This window comes from Kryptolebias marmoratus, linkage group LG11 (assembly GCF_001649575.2).
Source record: "Kryptolebias marmoratus isolate JLee-2015 linkage group LG11, ASM164957v2, whole genome shotgun sequence".
Classification (NCBI taxonomy): Eukaryota; Metazoa; Chordata; class Actinopteri; order Cyprinodontiformes; family Rivulidae; genus Kryptolebias; species Kryptolebias marmoratus.
Window position 1 is genome coordinate 4,266,816 of NC_051440.1, and position 19,977 is coordinate 4,286,792.

Sequence of the window (19,977 nt, forward strand, 5' to 3'; positions counted from 1 at the left end):
CTTTTGTCTTTAGATCACATACAAGACCACCATGATTTTGTTTTAAGTGGTCACAGTAGACAGAGTAGTCACCAAGCAGGTTGAAAACCTACAAACAAATGACAAAATTAATTACAAATTCCAATCTACTTTTTTAAGTTGATGAACAAACAAACTTTCCTTAACACGTTCGATTAATTCTTCTGAAAGCAAGTTCAATGATTTAATATACAACTCATACCAGTGGTGTCTCTGCAGGAGCTTGAAGCTGAGTTCTTTGTTTGAAGGATACATTCTGAACACAGGTGTGCCCAGTTACTTTATAAGCTCCTGAAGGCCTGAGTGAGAGAGATGGGTGCGCTTGATTTTCTGTGAGGCGCGTGCCAGTTGGGTGGAGATGGTAATGCACTCAAATACATCAATTGCTGTTTTAACTTAACACTCTTTTAACAAAGGTTTGCCACAGCCAAACTTTTTACAATATAGCATCTACACAGAACACAATGTGTCAACATACTGTGATTCTTTATCAACAGCGCACTCTTAAGTCGTCTGGTTGTTAGATGTACAAATATTGAAGGTAAATGTCAGCCGTACAAGGGATTTTCACAGTACACTCACTGCATGAAAACCTTTTGCAATATGAAACCAAAAGATTTCTGCAGTAGTTTTTTCCCATGTTTTGAGTGGAATAATTGTGATTTAAAGATATATGGTGGATTTTGGAAGATTTGTTGGGTGTTAGCAGAGCGCAGAAAGCTTTGTTACATCTGGATCTGTGTGTTTGTTTTTTTCCACAGGCAGTATAAAATTTGCTTTTTACAAAGGTTTGAAACAGACGAAACGGAAGAGCAACCTTTCAGACAAGGGGTTGATGCAAAAATTAGTAGCATTATACCAGATTCGTGTTAATTAATAATTAAGTTTATGTTTTAGCAAAATAATTATGTAAATGCATTGTGACATCCTGCTCAAAGTGACTCTAAAATGAACGTGCCTTTTGTTATTTACTCAAAATCAGGACAGTAGTAGTTACAGACTGGACAAATTTAGGGGTGTGAACCCCTTTCAGGGATCATAAGATAAAATTTAGAGGTTGTGAAGTAATACTTTTTCAAATTTTAATCTAAACATTTTGTTCAGGCATTTGTATGTTTAAATGGACTGTACTTATGTAGCACCTTTTTAGCCAACCAGACCACTCAAAGCACTTTACAACACAATCTGTGTCCTCATTTACCCATCCAAACAGCACTCTACAAACCTAACCTGAATAAATCATTCTGCACAGTCTAATCAGTGCTTTAGGTCACATCCATACACCAAGGGAGCACACTTAGGAAGCAGTGAGGGGTTCAGTGTCTTACCCAGGAACACTTCCACATGTGGCATCGAACCTTCAACTGCTCTAACCACTGAGCCACAGCCGCCTATGTTTAACTTGTAGTTGAACTCAACTTTCTCTTCAATGAAACGGGATTTAAAAGTTCACAGAAGGGGCCTCAGACAGTTTTACTTTGTGGACAAAGACATGTCCACATTCTCCAATTGATCTTAATTTGCAGCTTGATTAACTGAGGACGCCATTGAACAGGAAGCTGTGGGGAAAAGGCCAGAGTATTTTTGGGACATCTCTTTTTGTTTCAACCCCTGGACTGGTGAAGAAAGTCACCCAGCACTGGCAAAATGATTACAGCAGAGTACAGTCCACAGGACTCAAGGCAGCTGATTTGTCAAGCACTTTCATACACGTACAGTATATGTGTGTGAACAGTGTAGTCAGGGAGGCCTTACTGTCAATGGATGAACATGTGGTTCATGTCAGTAGTAAACAGACTTTATACACCGTCTACTGTTTTTGTTTTGCTCTTCTTTTTGGCTAAAACTTCCTGTTCCCTCAACAGACTCCTCTCTTGTGAACAACCTACACCACTAACAAGGACACAGGCGTTCATACTTGCTGGGTTTAGACGTCAAACTGCAAAATATGAAGAGTTTCAAATGACAGCAATATTACATCACCTTTGGTTGTTTTGTTTCTTGAACATTGTTATCAAGAACCTAAAATATGATGCAAATTGAGTCGATTCTGTGTTGTTTTGGCTTTAACTGAGAAGCTATAACTTGTTGGGGTTTTTTGGTCATTGTTTTTCTGCCTACTGCGTTGTTTATCTGTGTGATAGTAGTTTCGTTCACTTACGCTGAAGGAAGAGACACTAACAATGATACCTCCACCTTAATTGGCCTGAGCGACACCAACAAGAGAATTTTCAGTTCAGTTTATTAATATAAACACCCATTTGGAACAAAAGTCATCAGGGCACTATACAAAACAGATTAAAATCCTATTGTAAAACAGTGTTCTCAATGGATTGCATATCTTCTGCTGTGCATCTGTGTAACTCTCAAAGCCCTGGCAAAGAGATATTTGCTCTTCTAATTGCACTGCCAACTGAACACTGCCTCTTTGCAGTGGCACATTTTGCCCACATTTAAATGAGGTATTATTTGTGCATTTAGAGCAGTGGTGTCCAGGTCCAGGAGGGCCACTATCCTGCACATTTTAGTTGTTTCCCTGCTTTTTAGCAGGTCTTCATGTTCTGCAGAAGCCTGTTAATCACTCAGTCATTTAAATCCAGTGTGTCAAAGCAGAGAAACAACTAAAACGTCATCCCTAAAGACCTGAAACTCTCTGTGTGAAAACAGTTTCTTTGTCTTTCTGTCACTTTTGTATCTGATGTGTTTGTGACAGATGTTCATATTTAGATTGTGCATCAAGGACAACTGTGATCTAAATCACAATTCAGCAAACATTAAAAAAAGGGAAATCCAGTCAAAAATGTCACAGCAGCCCTTTCCTTTATTCTGGTGTGTTTCTCCCTCATCAGAAATATGAAAACCAAGTGTACTTGAAATGCTCGGAGTCTCTCTGGGGGGTCTGCACTTGTTTTCCTGTCGACTTGTGAAACATCATTAGTCGCTGCTTAAGCAAGAATTGGTGGGATGACTTGAGTGTACTTGTGACAGAATGCATTTTGCAACATACAATCAGTGGCGGTGATAGGAGAGCACTTTGTTTTCCTATATGTACAAACAAGGAGGCATGTGCAGTCCAAATACAGGAATAAAATACCAGTGTGGAAACAAAACTAAAATATTAAACACTGAGATTTAAAAATATAAAAAGAAAACTGTTTATTACAGACTGGTGCAACAAGGCTTTTTTTCTTGATATGTTTAAAGGCTTTAAAGTAAAGTAGGATGTTAATGTGAAGTATACAGAAATGTATTTTTTTTCTTTGCTAACATTTTGTATACAAAATCTTCCAGGGATAATAGTACTCTTGACATGAAGGGGGTGGGAGGAGGGATCTTGTTACTGTAGGTTTTGACTTTCTTGAAGTATTACTATTATTTAGTTACAAAACATAGGTTTAGGATTTGTTCAGGCGAGAAAATCAGCCTCAACACTTCAAATATGCAGCCAATTTATCTGAATTGACTCTGCTTGACAATTTGCTCTTATTTTTTTTGGATTAGAGTTGCATCTCAGTGAAATGCTGCTTGACACTCAGGGTGACAGTTCTGTTTCCTGAAATGTGCCTGCAGCACAGACCTGAATAAATACATACATACATTCAGCGCATACAGAAACCCCAGGCAGAGCGCTTCCTCCGGTGGAGGCACAGAACCTTCCAATAAGTTTTGCACCAGTTTAAGAAAATATTTTCTCATTATTTAATTATTTGATTTCTGCAGCTTTTTATTGTATATTGTCATTAATGCTGTCTTTAGTGTAGTAGAAACAAATTTCTGTCGCCCCCTAAAAAACTGCAAAAAATTATATTTTAAAATACTTTTTAAAATGAATATATTGAGCCATTTTTAAATCCAATCAGTTCACAGGTAGACAAGAACAAACCAGACTGGACAAAGAACTGCCCAGCGTTTCAAGTACATTGTAGAAAGTTCAGATCTTTTCAAGTGGGGTTCTGTGGAAAGATTACAAATGATTAATAACTTATAGGTAGCTCTTTGAATAACCTCAGTTTGGAGAAACAGAGTTTAATTCTGACCAAAATGATGAGCTAACAGCTAGTCTGAACGAGATCAAGACCAAAGCATATTGCTGCCATAATAAATCATCTCAAATCTCAAAATGTCATAGAAGTTCACAGAGATGCTATTTTGAAAGCTTTTACTTTGTCGTTTTACATTACATGGTTATTTATATAGATTCCTATGGTTATTTGCAAGCACAAAGAGCAGCAGCAGCAGCAGCTAGTTGTAGCACTTCCTGTGCTGCTGGGGCCACTTGCAGCAGAAATATTGTAATTTCTGTCAGCATAACTGGTAATGTAAACATGTTGTGGGGTTTTGAGTTTTTATTTGTGGTTTTGTGTATTGTTTTTATGATTTCGGTTTGTTCAATTTCTCTTGTTGTTAGTTTGGGTCTTGTTACTTGTGCCTTTGTTTTCTGTCACCATTCACTCTTCCTCAGTTACTCACTTGTCTCCCTGCCACGCCCATCTACACCTGTCCCTGCTCTGTAATCATGCCACCTGTTCCCACTCACCTCGTTATCCTCAGTGTTCAAAACCCGGTCACTCCTTCCATACCTCGCTGATCCATTGATTGTGTGTCCTGTTTCTGTCCTGTCTGTTCCCGGTCGGTCATGTTCCTGCTCCCTGCTCCAGTTAGTATTTTGTTCCTATCTTTATTTTTTTATTTTAGTTTATGTCTTCAATTTTTGGCTGCGACGTCAGCATTTTTGTTCTGTTTTATCCTTTAGTGAAATAAATTACTTTCCTTTTAAAATTAATCTGCGCACTGGGTTCGTCTCCGTCATCTCCACCCAACATGACACATGTAAAGATTTCTACAGTGCTGTTTTCATGAACCAAGGTAAAACCTTTGATATCAAGATGGCAGAAATGAGCTTACGAACTGGCCTCGCTCTGACTAGCCGTTAGCTCTTCAGTTCGGTCCAAGCGGAGCCAAAGAGGACCGATAGAAGCGGTATACACCTCAAACAGGAAAGGACATCAGCTCGTTGCAGAGGACCTCGGTTCTGCCATTTCCAAACAAGATCTGTAGCCCTATTGTTTTGTTTAAAACTGACATGTTTAAGAAATGTTTGTTAAGCATCTAAAGGCTCCTGCATACTCCAGAAGAAGTCAAAAAGTCGGTTCGTGGTCATGTGGTTGGCAGACGTTCATTTTCACACACACCTTTCATCGTCCATGAGACACTCAGATCAGAACTCCCAGGAAGCTCCTCCTGCAGCGTAAAACTGGTTTCTTCCCGCCGGCTTCTCAACTCTCCTGTTCTTGTACAGAATTTTGCACCCCCTACTGCGACCAGATGTGTTTATTTAACCAACTGAGACAGTGGCCATGAAGAGCTGCCTGTGTCTCTGCTGTCTTTTTAAGTTCATAGGTTTCTAAGTTTTGCTGGAACAGTTGTAAAGACGGCTGTGTTTTTGAACAGCCTTGTCTGGCTGCTACTGCCGAGCAGTAGAAGCAAAATGTCTCCATTAAAGCTCACCGGCTTTTCCTCATAAACATGCCCACTTCTGACCAATATCACAATACTTGGCACAAACCCCTGTGAGAAAAATTTCAGCCCGGGCCTTGTGTTGCAAAGCAGTGGAGGAAGCTGCTACGCGAACAAAAATGACGTAATTTTTGTCACGCAACCACACAACTGAGCCGACTTTGTGACTTCTCATGGAGTATGGAAAGGCCTTTAGAGTCCTCATACTGCTTAGTGTTTCAATAAATGTCACATTTGTAATTAGGTTTTTTCAGTTCTTCTTTCAACTCTGTTTAAACTGTTTTGAAACCCATTTCCAGTTTTGCTGAATGAATGTCACTTTTACACTTTGCTCAAGGGCGTTCCTGCTTTATCTTCGGTGAAGTTGGAACAGATAGATACTAAATTTGAATAATAAATGAGAAGCATCATACAGTAATTAACTTACAGCTCTGCCTTTCATGTTTTTTTCCCCCTCACATGCAGGACTTCCTGGGCCAGGCTTTCTGTACATTGGGTGAAATCGTCGGCTCCCTGGGAAGCCGTCTGGAAAAGCCTTTGATGTAAGCAGCACATCAACATACAGGCAAATCTCCTCCAAAACATTTTCCTGCTTTTAAAAGCATGAACTCATAAATGAAAAGACTTGCACTGCAAAACTCTGATCAGGGAGGACACCATCATCGGAGGCTCAAGTTTAGCTGCTAGATTTAGTTTCTTAGTTTGTGTGAATTGACAAAGAAAACAAGATTTTACGAACCTTTGCCACTCCTTGTTTCTGAAGCAAACAGGGGCATGAAATTGGACCAAGATGATGTGAGAGCATCCCGCCAATTGAAACGAACAGATAAACAGCGGCAGGGCCTAATGGCAGACTGTAAACATGTTAAGATGGCTAACTGCGTGCTGTGAAAAGAGACTTTTCCCAGAGTGCAGTCAATTCTGATAAAGCCTAAACTAAACCGAGGCATCGGCTGAAGCATAAAAAATAAAACAAAACAAAAAAAAAACCCCAACAATCTGGAACGTTTTCTAATTATTACATGTCTGATTTTCTTTTCAGTTACTGATTAAAGGAACAAAACGGTGATTAAATCAGCGGCTGCTTCATGACAGGTTTCACACTGGCTGCTCAGTGTGAGGCTTGTTATGGCTCAGGAAAGGAAAAAAACCTCTGCTCTTCAGAAAATGTTCCCTGTTTCACACTTAACATCCGAGTTCCTCTGAAATCAAACAGATGAGATTCTGCTTACAACAAATGTATTGATAGAAATGAACAATGCGCAACTTAGGAGGCTTGAAGCTTTGCACAGCTATGGATGTTGCAACTCTCAAGCAAGAAACACCAAATAACTCATGCGAGGTTAGTTTGAAATAGACAGTACTGTGCAAAAGTCTTGAGTCACCCCTCTTTTCTTCATAATTTGTTTTCAACTAGCCAGACTTTCTTGTCGGTCTTTTTAAAGATTTTGATTTTGGACTTTTGCTGCCTTTTTCCCCCCGTTTATCACCATTTTTCAGTGCAGTTGTTGACCATTTTCAGAGAGATTTTCTTTGTTGTAATTTTTACCAACTAAACTTAACATTTAACACCAACTACACTTAACAGTACTTAACAAAGAAACATTTTCCTTAGTTTAATGGTTTTTGGATCTTCAGGCAGCTCGATCCCCTCTATTTAATTCAGTGGTTCCCAACCGTTTTTTTCAAAGCCTTAACCTTCTTGCACAAACAGAACAGATGCCTCGGCCCACTCATACATGTGTGCGACAATGACAAAGGAATTTGGTAATTTATCATTTATTGATTGTAATTTATTAAAGATATTTATCCTTTTTATGGATATGAACATGCAGAGCTTTGACTTTTAATAAACCTGCTCATTAATGAGATGTCAGGATGTTTGCAGTGGCTGGTCTTGTTATTTTCTCATTATCTCGGGAAGTCTTTTTTTTCTCTGCGCAGTCAGTTTTAAGACAAGAGAGTTGATCTGATGAAGTGGTGTGGGTTAACTATGATTGAAATGTTACAGATGTTAATGAGAACCTCTTCCAAAATCCTGTTTCACATCAGCGTGTAGACACATGCATGCAGCTTTCAGACTTTTCCTTCTCACAAAAATTTCCCCATTTGTCTTTTTTTTTTAAACACTGGACTGTAGTTTGAACATAAAGTTAGTTTTAGGATGCTGCATCTAAAGGTTTCGCTGAAGACTGGTCTTTACAAGGAAAGTTTGTTCTATTAAACGGAGGTTACGTGTGGATGAAAGGCCAAATCATATAAAAAAAACTATTTGGTTTACCAGATATCCGCTTACGTGTGAACTAGGCCTCAGTTTCCATGAAATAAAACTGTCACTTTGTCTTTAAAAATTTAGCTTTTTTATTTTACACCTGTGCAGAACATTTTGACTACCTCTCTGTCATTTTTTTTTTTGGTTTTTAAAAAAACAAACAAATCAAGACTAAACGCAGAATAAAACCAGAAAAAGACATTTACAAAGCTTTCACTTTTCGGCCAAATTTATTCAGATTTCAGCCTCGACATGTTTTCAACCCAAACATGCTCACATGGCGTCTTACACATCTGGCTGTGCTCAGAGGAAAAGCCGCAAAAAGGGACTAAGATTAAAATGTTTCCGAACTCATGGGTATTATCTTCTCCTGAATAGTATAATGTTGCACAAAGCTTTTAACCTTTATCTGCCTGATACATAGTCAGAAAGAGATGCAGCACTGTTTTAACACACAAAAAAAACTGACTTTGGGTTTCTTTCTAATAATCATTGCAGATTAATGTCTGCTCTGAATAGCATTCTAGCAATTTAGGCTAACATAGATGTTGGGGGAGGTGGGGGGGGGGGTGTCTAGGATTTAGTGGTTTTCGTTTTTGTTGTTGTTACAAACAACATGTATTTATGCTATTGCTGAGTGTGAACAGATCACGTGAGATCTTCGTTGAAACCTCTGGCATGCGATGCAGCATGGCGATGTCCATTCCTTCAAGGAACGTTGGCTTTGCTTGACACACAAATGGTTTGAGTTTCACAACTGGCCCCAGACCAGGAAATCACCTTAACTGTCATCTGTGATTGACTGGACGATTTTTCTCACAAACCTGAGGGACTACCCATCAGATCTAGTGAGGCCAATAAGATTTTAGATCTCCAAGGACATCCCATAATGAAACTGTCATTGATTCAAACCACCTGCTGAACAACCAGTGAACCTCCTGTCGTCTCACTGGTTGAGCAAAACTTATGTCTGAGCTTACTGAAGAATATTTGGTTGGATTTTTTTGTCTTTTTCCAAAGACTGAACCTTATCCTCACATCCACCCTGGGTGTACAGTGTGTGCGTCTGTGTGTGTGTGTGTGTGACAGAATCAATGAGTGCTGCGACTAAATGGGCCAGCTAAAAGAACGATACAGAAGAAATATGATGTAAGAATGTGTTTCCTTCTTTGGGTTATGTAATCACCGCTGCCTGCAGCCATTCTCTGGATTTCAGATCTGTGTGTCTTTCTGTGTTGTTGCACGAGTCTGCACACACATGCGCGTTTTTTATTTTTAACTCTTTCCTTAGATATGCGAAGATATTTTTAGATGCTTTATGACTTCATAACGCCTGATTGTCCATGTGAGTCTGAGCAGCTGTGCATTTTGTATTCTGCTTCTGCTCCATCCTCAGTGAAAAACATCTCATTCAAGTCAGGCTCAGTCACACGGAAAGAATCAGACAAATGACAAGACAACGTGCTACGTCATACTTGCTGCACATCGATCAATTTTGGGAGAACATTTCAGCGACAAAAGTCACCTAACAGACTAATGAGTGTTTGTGTTTGACGTAAATCTGGGCACAAACAGAAGATCCTAAAGACTCTCAGCCATGTTACAGTTTTTGCCCCTTCAGGCATTTTTGCTGTTTTATTGCAGTACAGTCCTTGTTTTAGGAGTTTATGTAATGATCCTAAACACCAGAATAAAGTGAAACTAAAGCATTTCTGATGGAATTTTGTTTGGTTTGATTGAACAAATAGTTTTTTGGTCAGATGAGACTCAGACTGACTTAAAGACCTTAAAGAAATGCATATCGCCCGCTGCCTTTAAAGCCAGAGTCTTAAACAAAAAGATTATCTTATGATGAGAAATGACGCAGTTATAGCCGTTTTGGTCAAACCTTGTAAAGGATGTTTTGCTTGATCTTATGCAGTATTGTGGGATCTTGCAGAGGATGAGATGAGGATAACTCTCAGCTACTACCACACCAAAATTAGCTCAATAGCTTCACATTTGACTGAGTTTTAGACATTCTTGTGTTGGCTAAGGTTTCTTAGCTACGGTGGGCTTCTTGAATTGGGTTGACTCCATAAGTTAACCATTTGTAGACGTAAGTCCAACAGTTACTTTCCGGAGAGTTTCATTAAAAGTTTTCCAGTGGTTCATGAGATATTTTGCTAACACCAGTATACCTGTACTGGGCCACCAGTACAGCAAGCAAACTGTGAGGAATCTGGGGGTCAAACTAGATCCTGAGCTCAAACTAGACAGCCAGATCAGGACTGTCGTTAAGAGTGTTTTTTAGCATTTAAGGCAGCTGGCCAAATTGAAACCCATCCTTCCAAGGAGGCACTTTGAGAGAGTAATCCATGCCTTTGTCACCACCTGGTTGGATTACTGTAATGCACTTTATATGGGGGCTAGTGGGTCCTCCATTGCCCGACTGCAGAGGGTCCAAACTGCTGCTGCTCGCATCTTAACACAGAGCATATTTCCCCTGTTTTAGCTTCACTCCACTGGCTGCCTGTCTGTTTTAGGATCCATTTTAAAATTATGTTATTTGTTTTTAAATCTTTTAATGGCCTGGTCCCACCAACCTGCCTCCCTACAAACCCACCCGCTCTCTCAGAGGGTCCCCAAATCTAGGCTTAAGCTGAGGCGGGTTGTGCTTTTAGTGTAGCAGCTCCTAAACTGTGGAACGAACTCCCCCTCCATCTTAGATAGACCTCATCATTGTCTGCTTTCAAAACTCTTTTGAAAACTCACCTATTTTCCTTGCCGTTCAACACTTTGTAAAGAGTAGGTTTTATTTTATTAGATCTTATTCCATTTTTTTTTCTTGTATAGATTTTATAGTTTTATCTGATCTTATGTCTCTTACTGTTTTCTGTCTTGTGTTAGTGGTGTTTCATTGTTGATTCTGTACAGCATTTTGGTCCTCTGTGGTGTTTAAAGTGGCACAAACACTGCATCAGATTTCCATTACATGGTCATACTGGCAGAAATATAGTGGTATTCTGGAAGCACCCCAGGCTGCACAGGAAGTGCTACAGGTAGCCAAACTGTTGGCAATATAAAAGTTTATAAGCTTATGGCATAAAACCAGGTTTGTTTAAACAGTTATAAAAATTTATAGATTGGAGATGTTTTAGTGCGACAGGAATCAGTTGGCTCCACTTGGACCATTAGCTCGTCAGTCATCAAGCATCAATATCTTCGATAACTTTTCCACAGAGCCTCACTTCAAAAGATCGGAACTATCCCATCAAGAGATAATTATCTCTGTTCCTCTAACTTCCTGTTAACATCTCTACATCAGTCTACATTATGAGTCTACATCGGGGTCTAAAGTCCATTTCAGCAGGGCCATTTGTGGGTTCACTCTCAGTTCAGGTCAGCCTCCTTCCAGGGGCTTTGTTTTCCCTCTCCTTGCCTCTGTGACTCGATTATTTTACGTTGTGCCTCAGTTCCATTAAATCTCCATTCAGCCACTCACTGGGCATTGTCTTTGTTCCTACAGCAAATTAATTTGAATCTTCTTCTCCGTTCATCAGAGGACAGGCGCTGAGTCTCAGGTGACAGAGGGGAGTTTCGAGGCTCTCCTTCAATTTACCGGCAATTTCTTCATTTTATTGTTTGCTTTCTGAGTCATTAGTGGCCAGTACTTAGCCAAAGGAAATTATCTTTGCCCTTTTTTCACTCTGTATCAGGCCCAGAGTCTGTTGCTTTCATTTAGTCTATTTTTAGTGCTCTGGTCTCCCTTGGCTTTAATGGCTGAATATTCTGCTTCATCTGCTCAGGATGCAAACAAACACTGCAGCAGAAATGTTGCCTAATCTGATTATTCAGACCTTTTCCTGTTTTTATTCGAATCATGATATGTTCATGCTTAGAAAATCACATATGAATCAAAACTTAAAAGAATCAGATTTCAGGCCAGCCGATTTGATCAAATAGGATGTTATAATTTTGCATTATTTTTACTTATTTCATTGATTTTAGATTTTCAGACTTTATATAAATATTTGAGTAATTTCAAGCTGTGTGACGAATAAACCATACATGAAGGATATAAAATGAGAAAGGTTATATTTCATGTTACAGATTCATTATGTCTTTATAGTTCAAAAAACTTAATCAGAACACAGACATAGTCATACAGTGCACAGAAAAATGCTATCGGCCAAATAAATAAAATGCTTTTAATTGTATGTAATATGTACAACAGAATCAAAATAATAATGCAAAAATAGGATGTATACCCTTTTTTGGTCAGACCTCGTAAATGACATTATGCACATCTTATGTGATGTGAGATCTAACGCTGGCTTTATGCTTAGGCTACGGCTGTGATCGTTACATGATCTTAGCAGATGGGAGATCCGTCGCTGCATCCTGTGACACCTCTAGATATTCGTGCCAGTGGTGTGATTGTTAGCAGAGGTGGTGGGATCGTCGTGGGAACGTGAAGCTGAGAACACGGCGGAGAGCATCTCAGTGATATAGATAGCAGAAAAAATCTATTTGGAGAACATTAAGAGCGTAGCAGCATCATGATTGCCTTCACGCTGAAAAAAGTTTTTTTTATTTTATTTGCCGTGATCCAGCTACGTTCTAATAGGTTGTGTAGGTTTGTGGTCGTCTTCCAGCATGAACATAATTACCAGCTGAAAAAAGTTCTGAGTTTATAACTCATCAAGAAAATGTTCATAAGAACATTTGAGTTCTTTTATTGGAAAAGAACCTTGAGAGCTGCTGAGTTCACTGTTGGTGCATAACAAAGTCACACATTAAATGACCTTTTGAGACTGCTAGAAACACTGTGCATCAAATTCACATCAACATCTAAGCCCACTTTAAATTCAGCTCCAGTTCTTTGATCTGAATCATACCTCAGAGAAGTCGAGGGTGAGGCTCTCAGCCAGCCGTCCTAATTGTCATATTGATTCTCTAAAAATACTGAAGGCAGGTTGAGTTTTTCAGAGAAGCTGTAAGGACAGGGTTGATTTGATCACTCTGTGAACAACCATGAGAACAAAAAGTTTATTAAATAGTTGAATAATAATGATCAACTTGGTAAATTCCATTTTGTTGTTATTTTAGTGTCATGGAAAATTATAGGGTTCTACGTATGATAACATAATAAAAAATATCTGGTGTTTATCAGATTCTGAAATTAGTCTGCAGCACAACTTGGGTTTGGAAAGTTGCATCTGAATGGACCACAAGACTTCTGGTAGACAAAACTGTTCGAGAGTCGGACATGAGACCATCTGTCTGACAGCTGATGCTGGGACCAGACTGGGCCATGAAGCAACAGGACAGTGATCCCAAAGACAGCAGCTATTCTACAGCAAAACAACTAAAAAAGAAAAGAATCGAGACGTTGTGGCGCTCCAGTCAAAGTCTGGACCTCAACCTTTTTGAGATGCTGTGGTGGGACATTAAGACAGCTGAACAGAATCAAATGTCTGCAAACCTCAATGAAATGAAGCAATGTTGTAAAAAAGAGTGGGCAAAATTTCCTTCAGAACCTAATGATAACCTCGTGAAGTCTTACAGAAAATGATTATTTCATGTTATTGCTTCTAAAGGAGGTTCTACAAGCTGATGACTCATGGGGTGAACCTAGTTGTTTGCAGTTTTCCCATTTTGGCTCCATTTTGGTTAATAAATAATGACATGATGGAATCTGTTGTGTGATTTTGGACACTTGAGATCGGATTTTGAATAATTTTACAACCTGGTAAATATCAGACCATTTTTATTACATCCTGATACTTAAAATCCAAGAATTGAAAGAGGATGAACTTACTTTTTCCCATGACTGTAGTAACAAATGCAATAATAACACTTTTCCAAAGCATGATTTATTTAACAGCTCAAATAAATGTCTTGGTGTCCTTTGTTACTTACATTTGTTTTAGATTTGATTATATATATATATGTATGCATTTTGGACCTAAAGCCTTTCAGAGCAAACTGTGTCAAAGTAAAAAAAATACCTGTGTTGTGATAAAAATTAATATTAAAAAATAATATTTTTGGAAATAGTTGATGCACATTTATTTGCAAAGAGAAGAGAGAACCTCCAAGGTTTTATCAACACACGCTTCCAAAGCCAGCATGTGATGGTTCTTTATGGAGGGGCAATAGTTTAAAAATCATGGATAAAATCCACATCTCTAAAGGAATCATTCGTAATAAATTAAATTAAAAGTCCAAATAAAAATTGCTGCTGTTAAGATTTTTTTTCCAGGGAAAACTATAATTATTTAATCAAAACAATGACAAACAACATCCTGCAGTTTATACAGCAGCATGACTCCAAAGTAAAAGTGTTCAGGAGCAAAAATCACATAATGGAAATTAATATATACACACACAAATATTTAGGTAAATGTACATATTGACAGCAAGTTCTCTGTATCCATCAACCACCGTCAGGTATAATTCTGACTGATATTTGACCACTCTTCTTGTTTGGTTTCTTGGCACACTGACTTAAGTAAAATCCACAAGTTTTTCAATAGGGTTGATGTCGGGGCTTAATGTTAACCTGCTTATTTCATAAAGAAACCAGTTCTGATGTGTTGTCCTGTTGGACCCAACTGTGTCCATAGTTAAGCATCTAGCTGTTGATTTGAGGTGAAGCTGAAGAATTTGGATGTTGTCTGCCTTTTTCATTATTCCATCCATTTTGTGCACCAGTACCCCAGCATGATGGTTTCCTCACCATGTTTGACAGTTGATACAGCGGTTTTAAGTCTGAAAGCCTCACAGTGACTCCTCCAAATATCCTTTTCATCATTGTGGCCAAATACCTCAGTCGTTTCATCTGATCATAGAGCTTTTCTTCACAAGACTGTCAAGCTTTTGAAGCAGGGGCTTCTTTCTTGACCGGCGCCCTCTCAGTCCACTGTGAGGTGAAACATGCTGCGCTGTGGACGGTAGCAGGCTTGAGTCTCAGTGGTCCCTTGGTTGTTTTGACATCCTAATCTATCTCCTTTCAGTTTCAGATCAGTATTTGTTAGTTCAATTAGTGCTTTCAATAAAACTTTTTTATGCTGGAAAAAAAAGAAACTACCCGCTGAGGTCAATCATGATCCTGACTGAGAAGTAAATAGGCCTTGGATTTGTCAAGTGAAAAAAAACATTCTTTAACCTAAAAAGGATTTAGGTGGATGTATGTAGACATTTGATTTTGTGTGAATCATGCAACTAATCCTTGTTTTTTAAAAACAATTGAAGTTACATGTTCTATCGTCATCCCACCATGGAAAGAGAAAGGTTCCGTTCTTAAGAGTCTGAAATTAATTTGACATTCATGTCCATGATGAGGATATGTAAACCTCTGACCACAGCTCTTTTTTTTTCTTTTTTTTTTTTTTTAGAGGAATCCCGGGAAAAAAATGTGGGACCATCATAGTAAGAGCAGAGGAGCTGGGCAACTGCAGGGTAAGAGTTCATAGATTCACCTTTTCTTTCAGTAAGTATTTCTAACTTTCAGTTTTTAGTTTTTACTTCTTCCCTGCCTATTTAGGAAGTTTGACTTTGCAAACAGGCTCATTTCACATTCAGATACACGGCTATGAATATAAAGACAGTACAGCGATGCTGTCACCAACAGTTTTATATGAGTTTTCCAAAAACGCACCCAGGGCTGGGTAAAAGTCTACATATATCTAGTAGATGAAGAGATTTGAATATAGAATATTATTAATATATTACAGGTCATTTAAACCAGAAACTGTACCTAATTTGAAAAAATGTTGTAGATTTTTAGCATTACTGTCCTGCTAAAAGCAAGAAAAACATCTAGTTTAGTTTAAAGCTTTCTTTATGGTATTTGATCAGCACAGGAGGTCAGAGTCATTTTATCTCTGTCAGCCCTTAAGGCAAAAAAAAAAAACTTCTGTTCATAATACTAGCTGTGAGTGAATTTGCCAGAATGGATTTTAGTTCAAGATAAAACTTATGGTTTGAAACTGCTGCAGTATCTCTATCTGCAGTGTGCTGAGCCAAACTGTCTGAGTCTCTTTTCAAATCCCTTTTTCTTTCTTCAATTGGACACAAATTCCTCCAAGCATTAACAAAAAGCTATTTCTGGCAAAATTCCCCTCATGGTTCTGATTCAGCTTTGTGTTTTAAGCAAGTGTAGATACAGTTTTTACTCTCAGAGACCACAGAACAAATGTTGTTTTTAATACTTTCTGCTATGATTCAGTGAAGGAAATTAGAACATGTGCAAAGCTAATAAATCACCATTTTTAGGTTGCAAACTGGTGAGCATAACAGAGAGAAGTGACATTTACATGAATACTTGTTCAGATACCAGCAGATTATGCTATGTGCCATCTCAGAAGAGCCTGAGCTGTGTAACATGTACAGTGGATATAAACAATCTGCACATTCTTGTTAAAATGCCAGTTTTTGTTTTTTTTTGTGATGTCAAAAATGATAAATAATTTCAAAACATTTTTCACCTTAACTGTGGCATATGTCTTGTACCACTGAAGGGAAAAAAATCTATTAAGATGAAAAATTTTAAAAAATGAAAAGATGGAGTAAGCTGGTTGCACAAGTGCTCACACCATCAGACTAATGTTTTGTTGAAGCAGCTGAATTAAATATTGCTCTCATTCTGTTTGAAACATGTCTGCCATCAACTAAAGTGACTAATCAATCTGAAATACGGTTCTTCTGTCCTGGTAAGACTTTCCTGATATTTACTCAGCTGCATCCCACATGATTTGCAGAAATCGTACAAAACATCAAAAAGGTCTCACTGTTAAAAGGCATTGGTCAGGACAAGGTTACAAGAAATTTCACATCCTTATGTATCAAATGGAACCCAGTAAAGATAGTCATCGAGAAGTTGAGAAAATACAGAAGAACAGTGAGGTCTACTGTCCAGGAAAACAGAGAGTGTGGTAAAGAGGTGAAGAAGAGAGTCCAGGCAGGATGGAGTGGATGGAGAAAACTTTCAGGAGTGATTTGTGACAAAAGAGTGGCAGCAAAGGTCAAAGGAAAGGTTTACAGACAGTAGTGAGAGCAGCTATGTTGTTTGGTTTGGAGACAGTGGGACGGACAAAAAGACAGGAGACAGAACTGGAAGTGGCAGAGCTGAAGATGTTGAGGTTCTCCTTGGGAGGGAAGAGGATGGACAGAATTAGGAATGAGGTCATCAGAGGTACAGCACAGGTTGAACGACTTGGAGATAAAGTTAGAGAGGCCAAACTGAGATGGTTTGGACATGTGCAGAGGAGGGACAGTGGGTATATTGGTAGAAGGATGTTAGAGATGCAGCTGCCAGGAAAAAGACAAAGAGGAAATATATGGATGCAGTTAGAGAGGACATGGAGGTAGTTGTAGAGAGGACAGAGTTAGATGAAAGACTTGCTGTGGCAACCCCTGAAAAGGGAACAGTGTAAAGAAAAAGAAAAAGAAGAAGAAAATGTGATATTATGGAGCAGTGGACATTACCCCAAAATTGATGAAACGAGATAGAAACTGGTCCAAGAGGCCTAAAAAGCATCACTGAAGGAGCTGCAGAAATTTCTGACAAGTACTGGTTGTGTGGTCCATGTGACCACAATTTCCTGTGTTCCCCATATGCCTGGACTGTGAGGAAGGGAATACTTTTCTTCTAAGATAAACATCCTGGACCAATTAAATATTACACAAAAATATACGTCAAGTCTCCCAAACGCAGGTGAGAAAATGTGTTCTGGTCTGAAGTTCAACTTTTCGGCCACAATTAAAAAAAAAAAAAAGTCTGCTTGGTGCAGGAACAAGTCACCAGTCCCCGCAGTGAAACATGGTGGTGGCAGCATCATGTTGCGGGGTTCCTTTTTTCAGCTGGAACTGGAGTTTTTAGTCAGGGTGGATGGAATTACGAAAAGTTCTAGATACTTGTTAATTTTGGCTTGAAATCTTCAGGCGTTCGTTAGATGAAAAGGAATTTCATTTTTCAGAAGGACAATGAACCATAAACATACATCCAAATCAACAAGAACGGCTTCATCGGAAGAAAATAAAAGTTTTGAATTGTCCTAGCCAGAGTATAGACCTAAATCTGATAGAAGAGCTGCCTGATGATGTGAAGAGAGCTGTGTTTGACAGACTTTAAGCATCTCCGTAAGGAACAGGGATTTTTTTTCCCATTTAACTGTACAGGATAAATGTCGCTGTAATGGTGGAAAACGTTTTGAAATGATTTATCCTGGCTTCAGTTTGTAGCGCCACAGAAACGTGACATTTTAACAGGAGTGTGCAGTCTTTTTATGTCCACTGTAGATATTGATTCCTTCCTTCCCACTTAGGAGTCGGTGATGCTCCAGTTTTGCGGCAACAAGCTGGATAAGAAGGACTTCTTTGGAAAGTCGGATCCATTTCTAGTTTTTTACCGCAGTAATGAAGACGGATCGTAAGTTTCTTATGATATCTTTGACTTCAACATGGTGATTATTTTCAAAATGCAGCCTTTTTTTGTTTTTATTCGACATAAACACAGATGGCATGTACAGATGTCTGAAGTGGGTACAGAGTCACAATCACATTCTGATTGTTCATGCTCCAAAAGTTCCTACGCAGGGGATATTACATCTAAGCTGTATGTGATGTTACGTAATGCTTGACATGCGACATGCCCTCCATCACTCATCAAGAGGAAGCAGTAGATGACCAGATAAATTAGGACAGAGCTGACAAGAGGAAAATCAAGAGGAGGTTGATGGATTCGATGGAATTAAGTGAAAAGTTTGTGTGGAGGTCACAGTTTCTTTGCCCCGCAGATGCTTTTTATTCAAGTTGACTTCAGCATCTCACACTTAACACATTCTCCTCAGTGCAGCTGGGTATTTACTGATGCAACTTAAATGTTCTGCTGCGGGCTGTAACGGCAACACACTGTGGGAACAAAGAGCCAGTCTAGATGCCGCATGAAAAGGACAAGAAGCAGCTATTTTCACCTCGCAGTCACCACGTGAAGACAGAGCTGCCCACTGTCTTGTGTTGTGAAGTTTGGAATATTTTTGTCACCCGTTAACACCTTCTGAATGTCTCGTAGGTACACTATCTGCCACAAAACAGAAGTGGTGAAGAATACTCTGGATCCAGTGTGGCAGGCTTTTAAAATTCCTGTCAGGGCGCTGTGCAATGGAGACTATGACAGGTACAACACAGCAGGAAGCCTGCACATGCACACCTTTCACAGCTGTTTACAGATAATTGGATAGAATTATAATGTGCTCATATTTATTGTAGAAATTTTACTTATTTATTATGACAAAAACAAAGACTTCTGAAGCAGTGCAATGTGCTGACAGTAAAAAAAAATTAAATCATTAAATCATGAAATTAAATGAAACTGTTAAAAAAGAAAGTCAACAATGTCAAGGTTGGGTGTACTAACGTGCTAAACTTTGCTAATAGTTTGGTGCACCTGTCATGAGCGGGGTGGAAGGAGGCGAACCCTGAGCGCAGACTCATGTTGATAAAAAAACTAATTTATTGAGAAATAAAAGGCAAACCCAAAAACAAAGGCTGACGTGGCAGCAAATACTAAACTAAATACAAAAACCTTAATGAACTAAACAAAACCTGAACAGACGTGAGACTAAAGATGAACCACTGGGAGACGAGAAGGCACGAGCAAACAAGGACAGCACATCAGGGAGACAAGAGAATGACAATGAACCAGCAGAGAGGTAGAGAATGTGACCGGGTATTAAAGGCAGAGGGTGATTAGTGGAAGTGGGCACAGGTGAGATGATTAAGGAGCTAGAGGCAGGTGTAGATGGGTGAGAATGGGGAAGAGAGAGAGAGTGACTGAGGAGAAGTGAATGTTGGCTGAGGCACAGGGAAGAGACAGAAAACACAAACAATAAACTCTAACTGAAACATGAAGACAAAACATAATTCAAAAACTCAGATCCTAACAGCACCAAGAGAAATGATAGCTTAAAACTATAATAGCTGTCAAAATACATGATTTTTCAGTGTTTTTGATCAGAATTTTTTTGTATGCGTGTATCATCTATTATAAAAATAACAACTAAATACTCATCATTCACTATATAAAGTCTACAGGGTAATTTGTAATAAATGAGTAAAATCAGCGTCATATTTTGTTGCCAACAATTACGAGTCGTTTGTTTACATTCGAACATTGATGAGTT

At 38.8% G+C, this 19,977-nt stretch overlaps 1 protein-coding gene and 1 long non-coding RNA gene across 2 annotated transcripts in view; one reads left to right on the forward strand and one right to left on the reverse strand.

The window, feature by feature from the left end:
• Positions 1-414, reverse strand: LOC112451045. Its single transcript, XR_003039790.2, has 2 exons — positions 221-414; positions 1-88 (listed from the first exon to the last, which is right to left on the reverse strand). It is a non-coding gene; the product is annotated as an uncharacterized LOC112451045 (long non-coding RNA).
• The window catches only part of LOC108244213 (copine-8), a 148,406-nt gene that overhangs the window by 69,808 nt on the left and 58,621 nt on the right, over positions 1-19,977 (forward strand). Inside the window, exons 6-9 of the mRNA XM_017430195.3 lie at positions 6,001-6,077; positions 15,190-15,253; positions 18,121-18,224; positions 18,867-18,971. Coding sequence (XP_017285684.2) covers positions 6,001-6,077; positions 15,190-15,253; positions 18,121-18,224; positions 18,867-18,971 — 350 coding nt within the window. The remainder of the gene's footprint in view (positions 1-6,000; positions 6,078-15,189; positions 15,254-18,120; positions 18,225-18,866; positions 18,972-19,977) is intronic.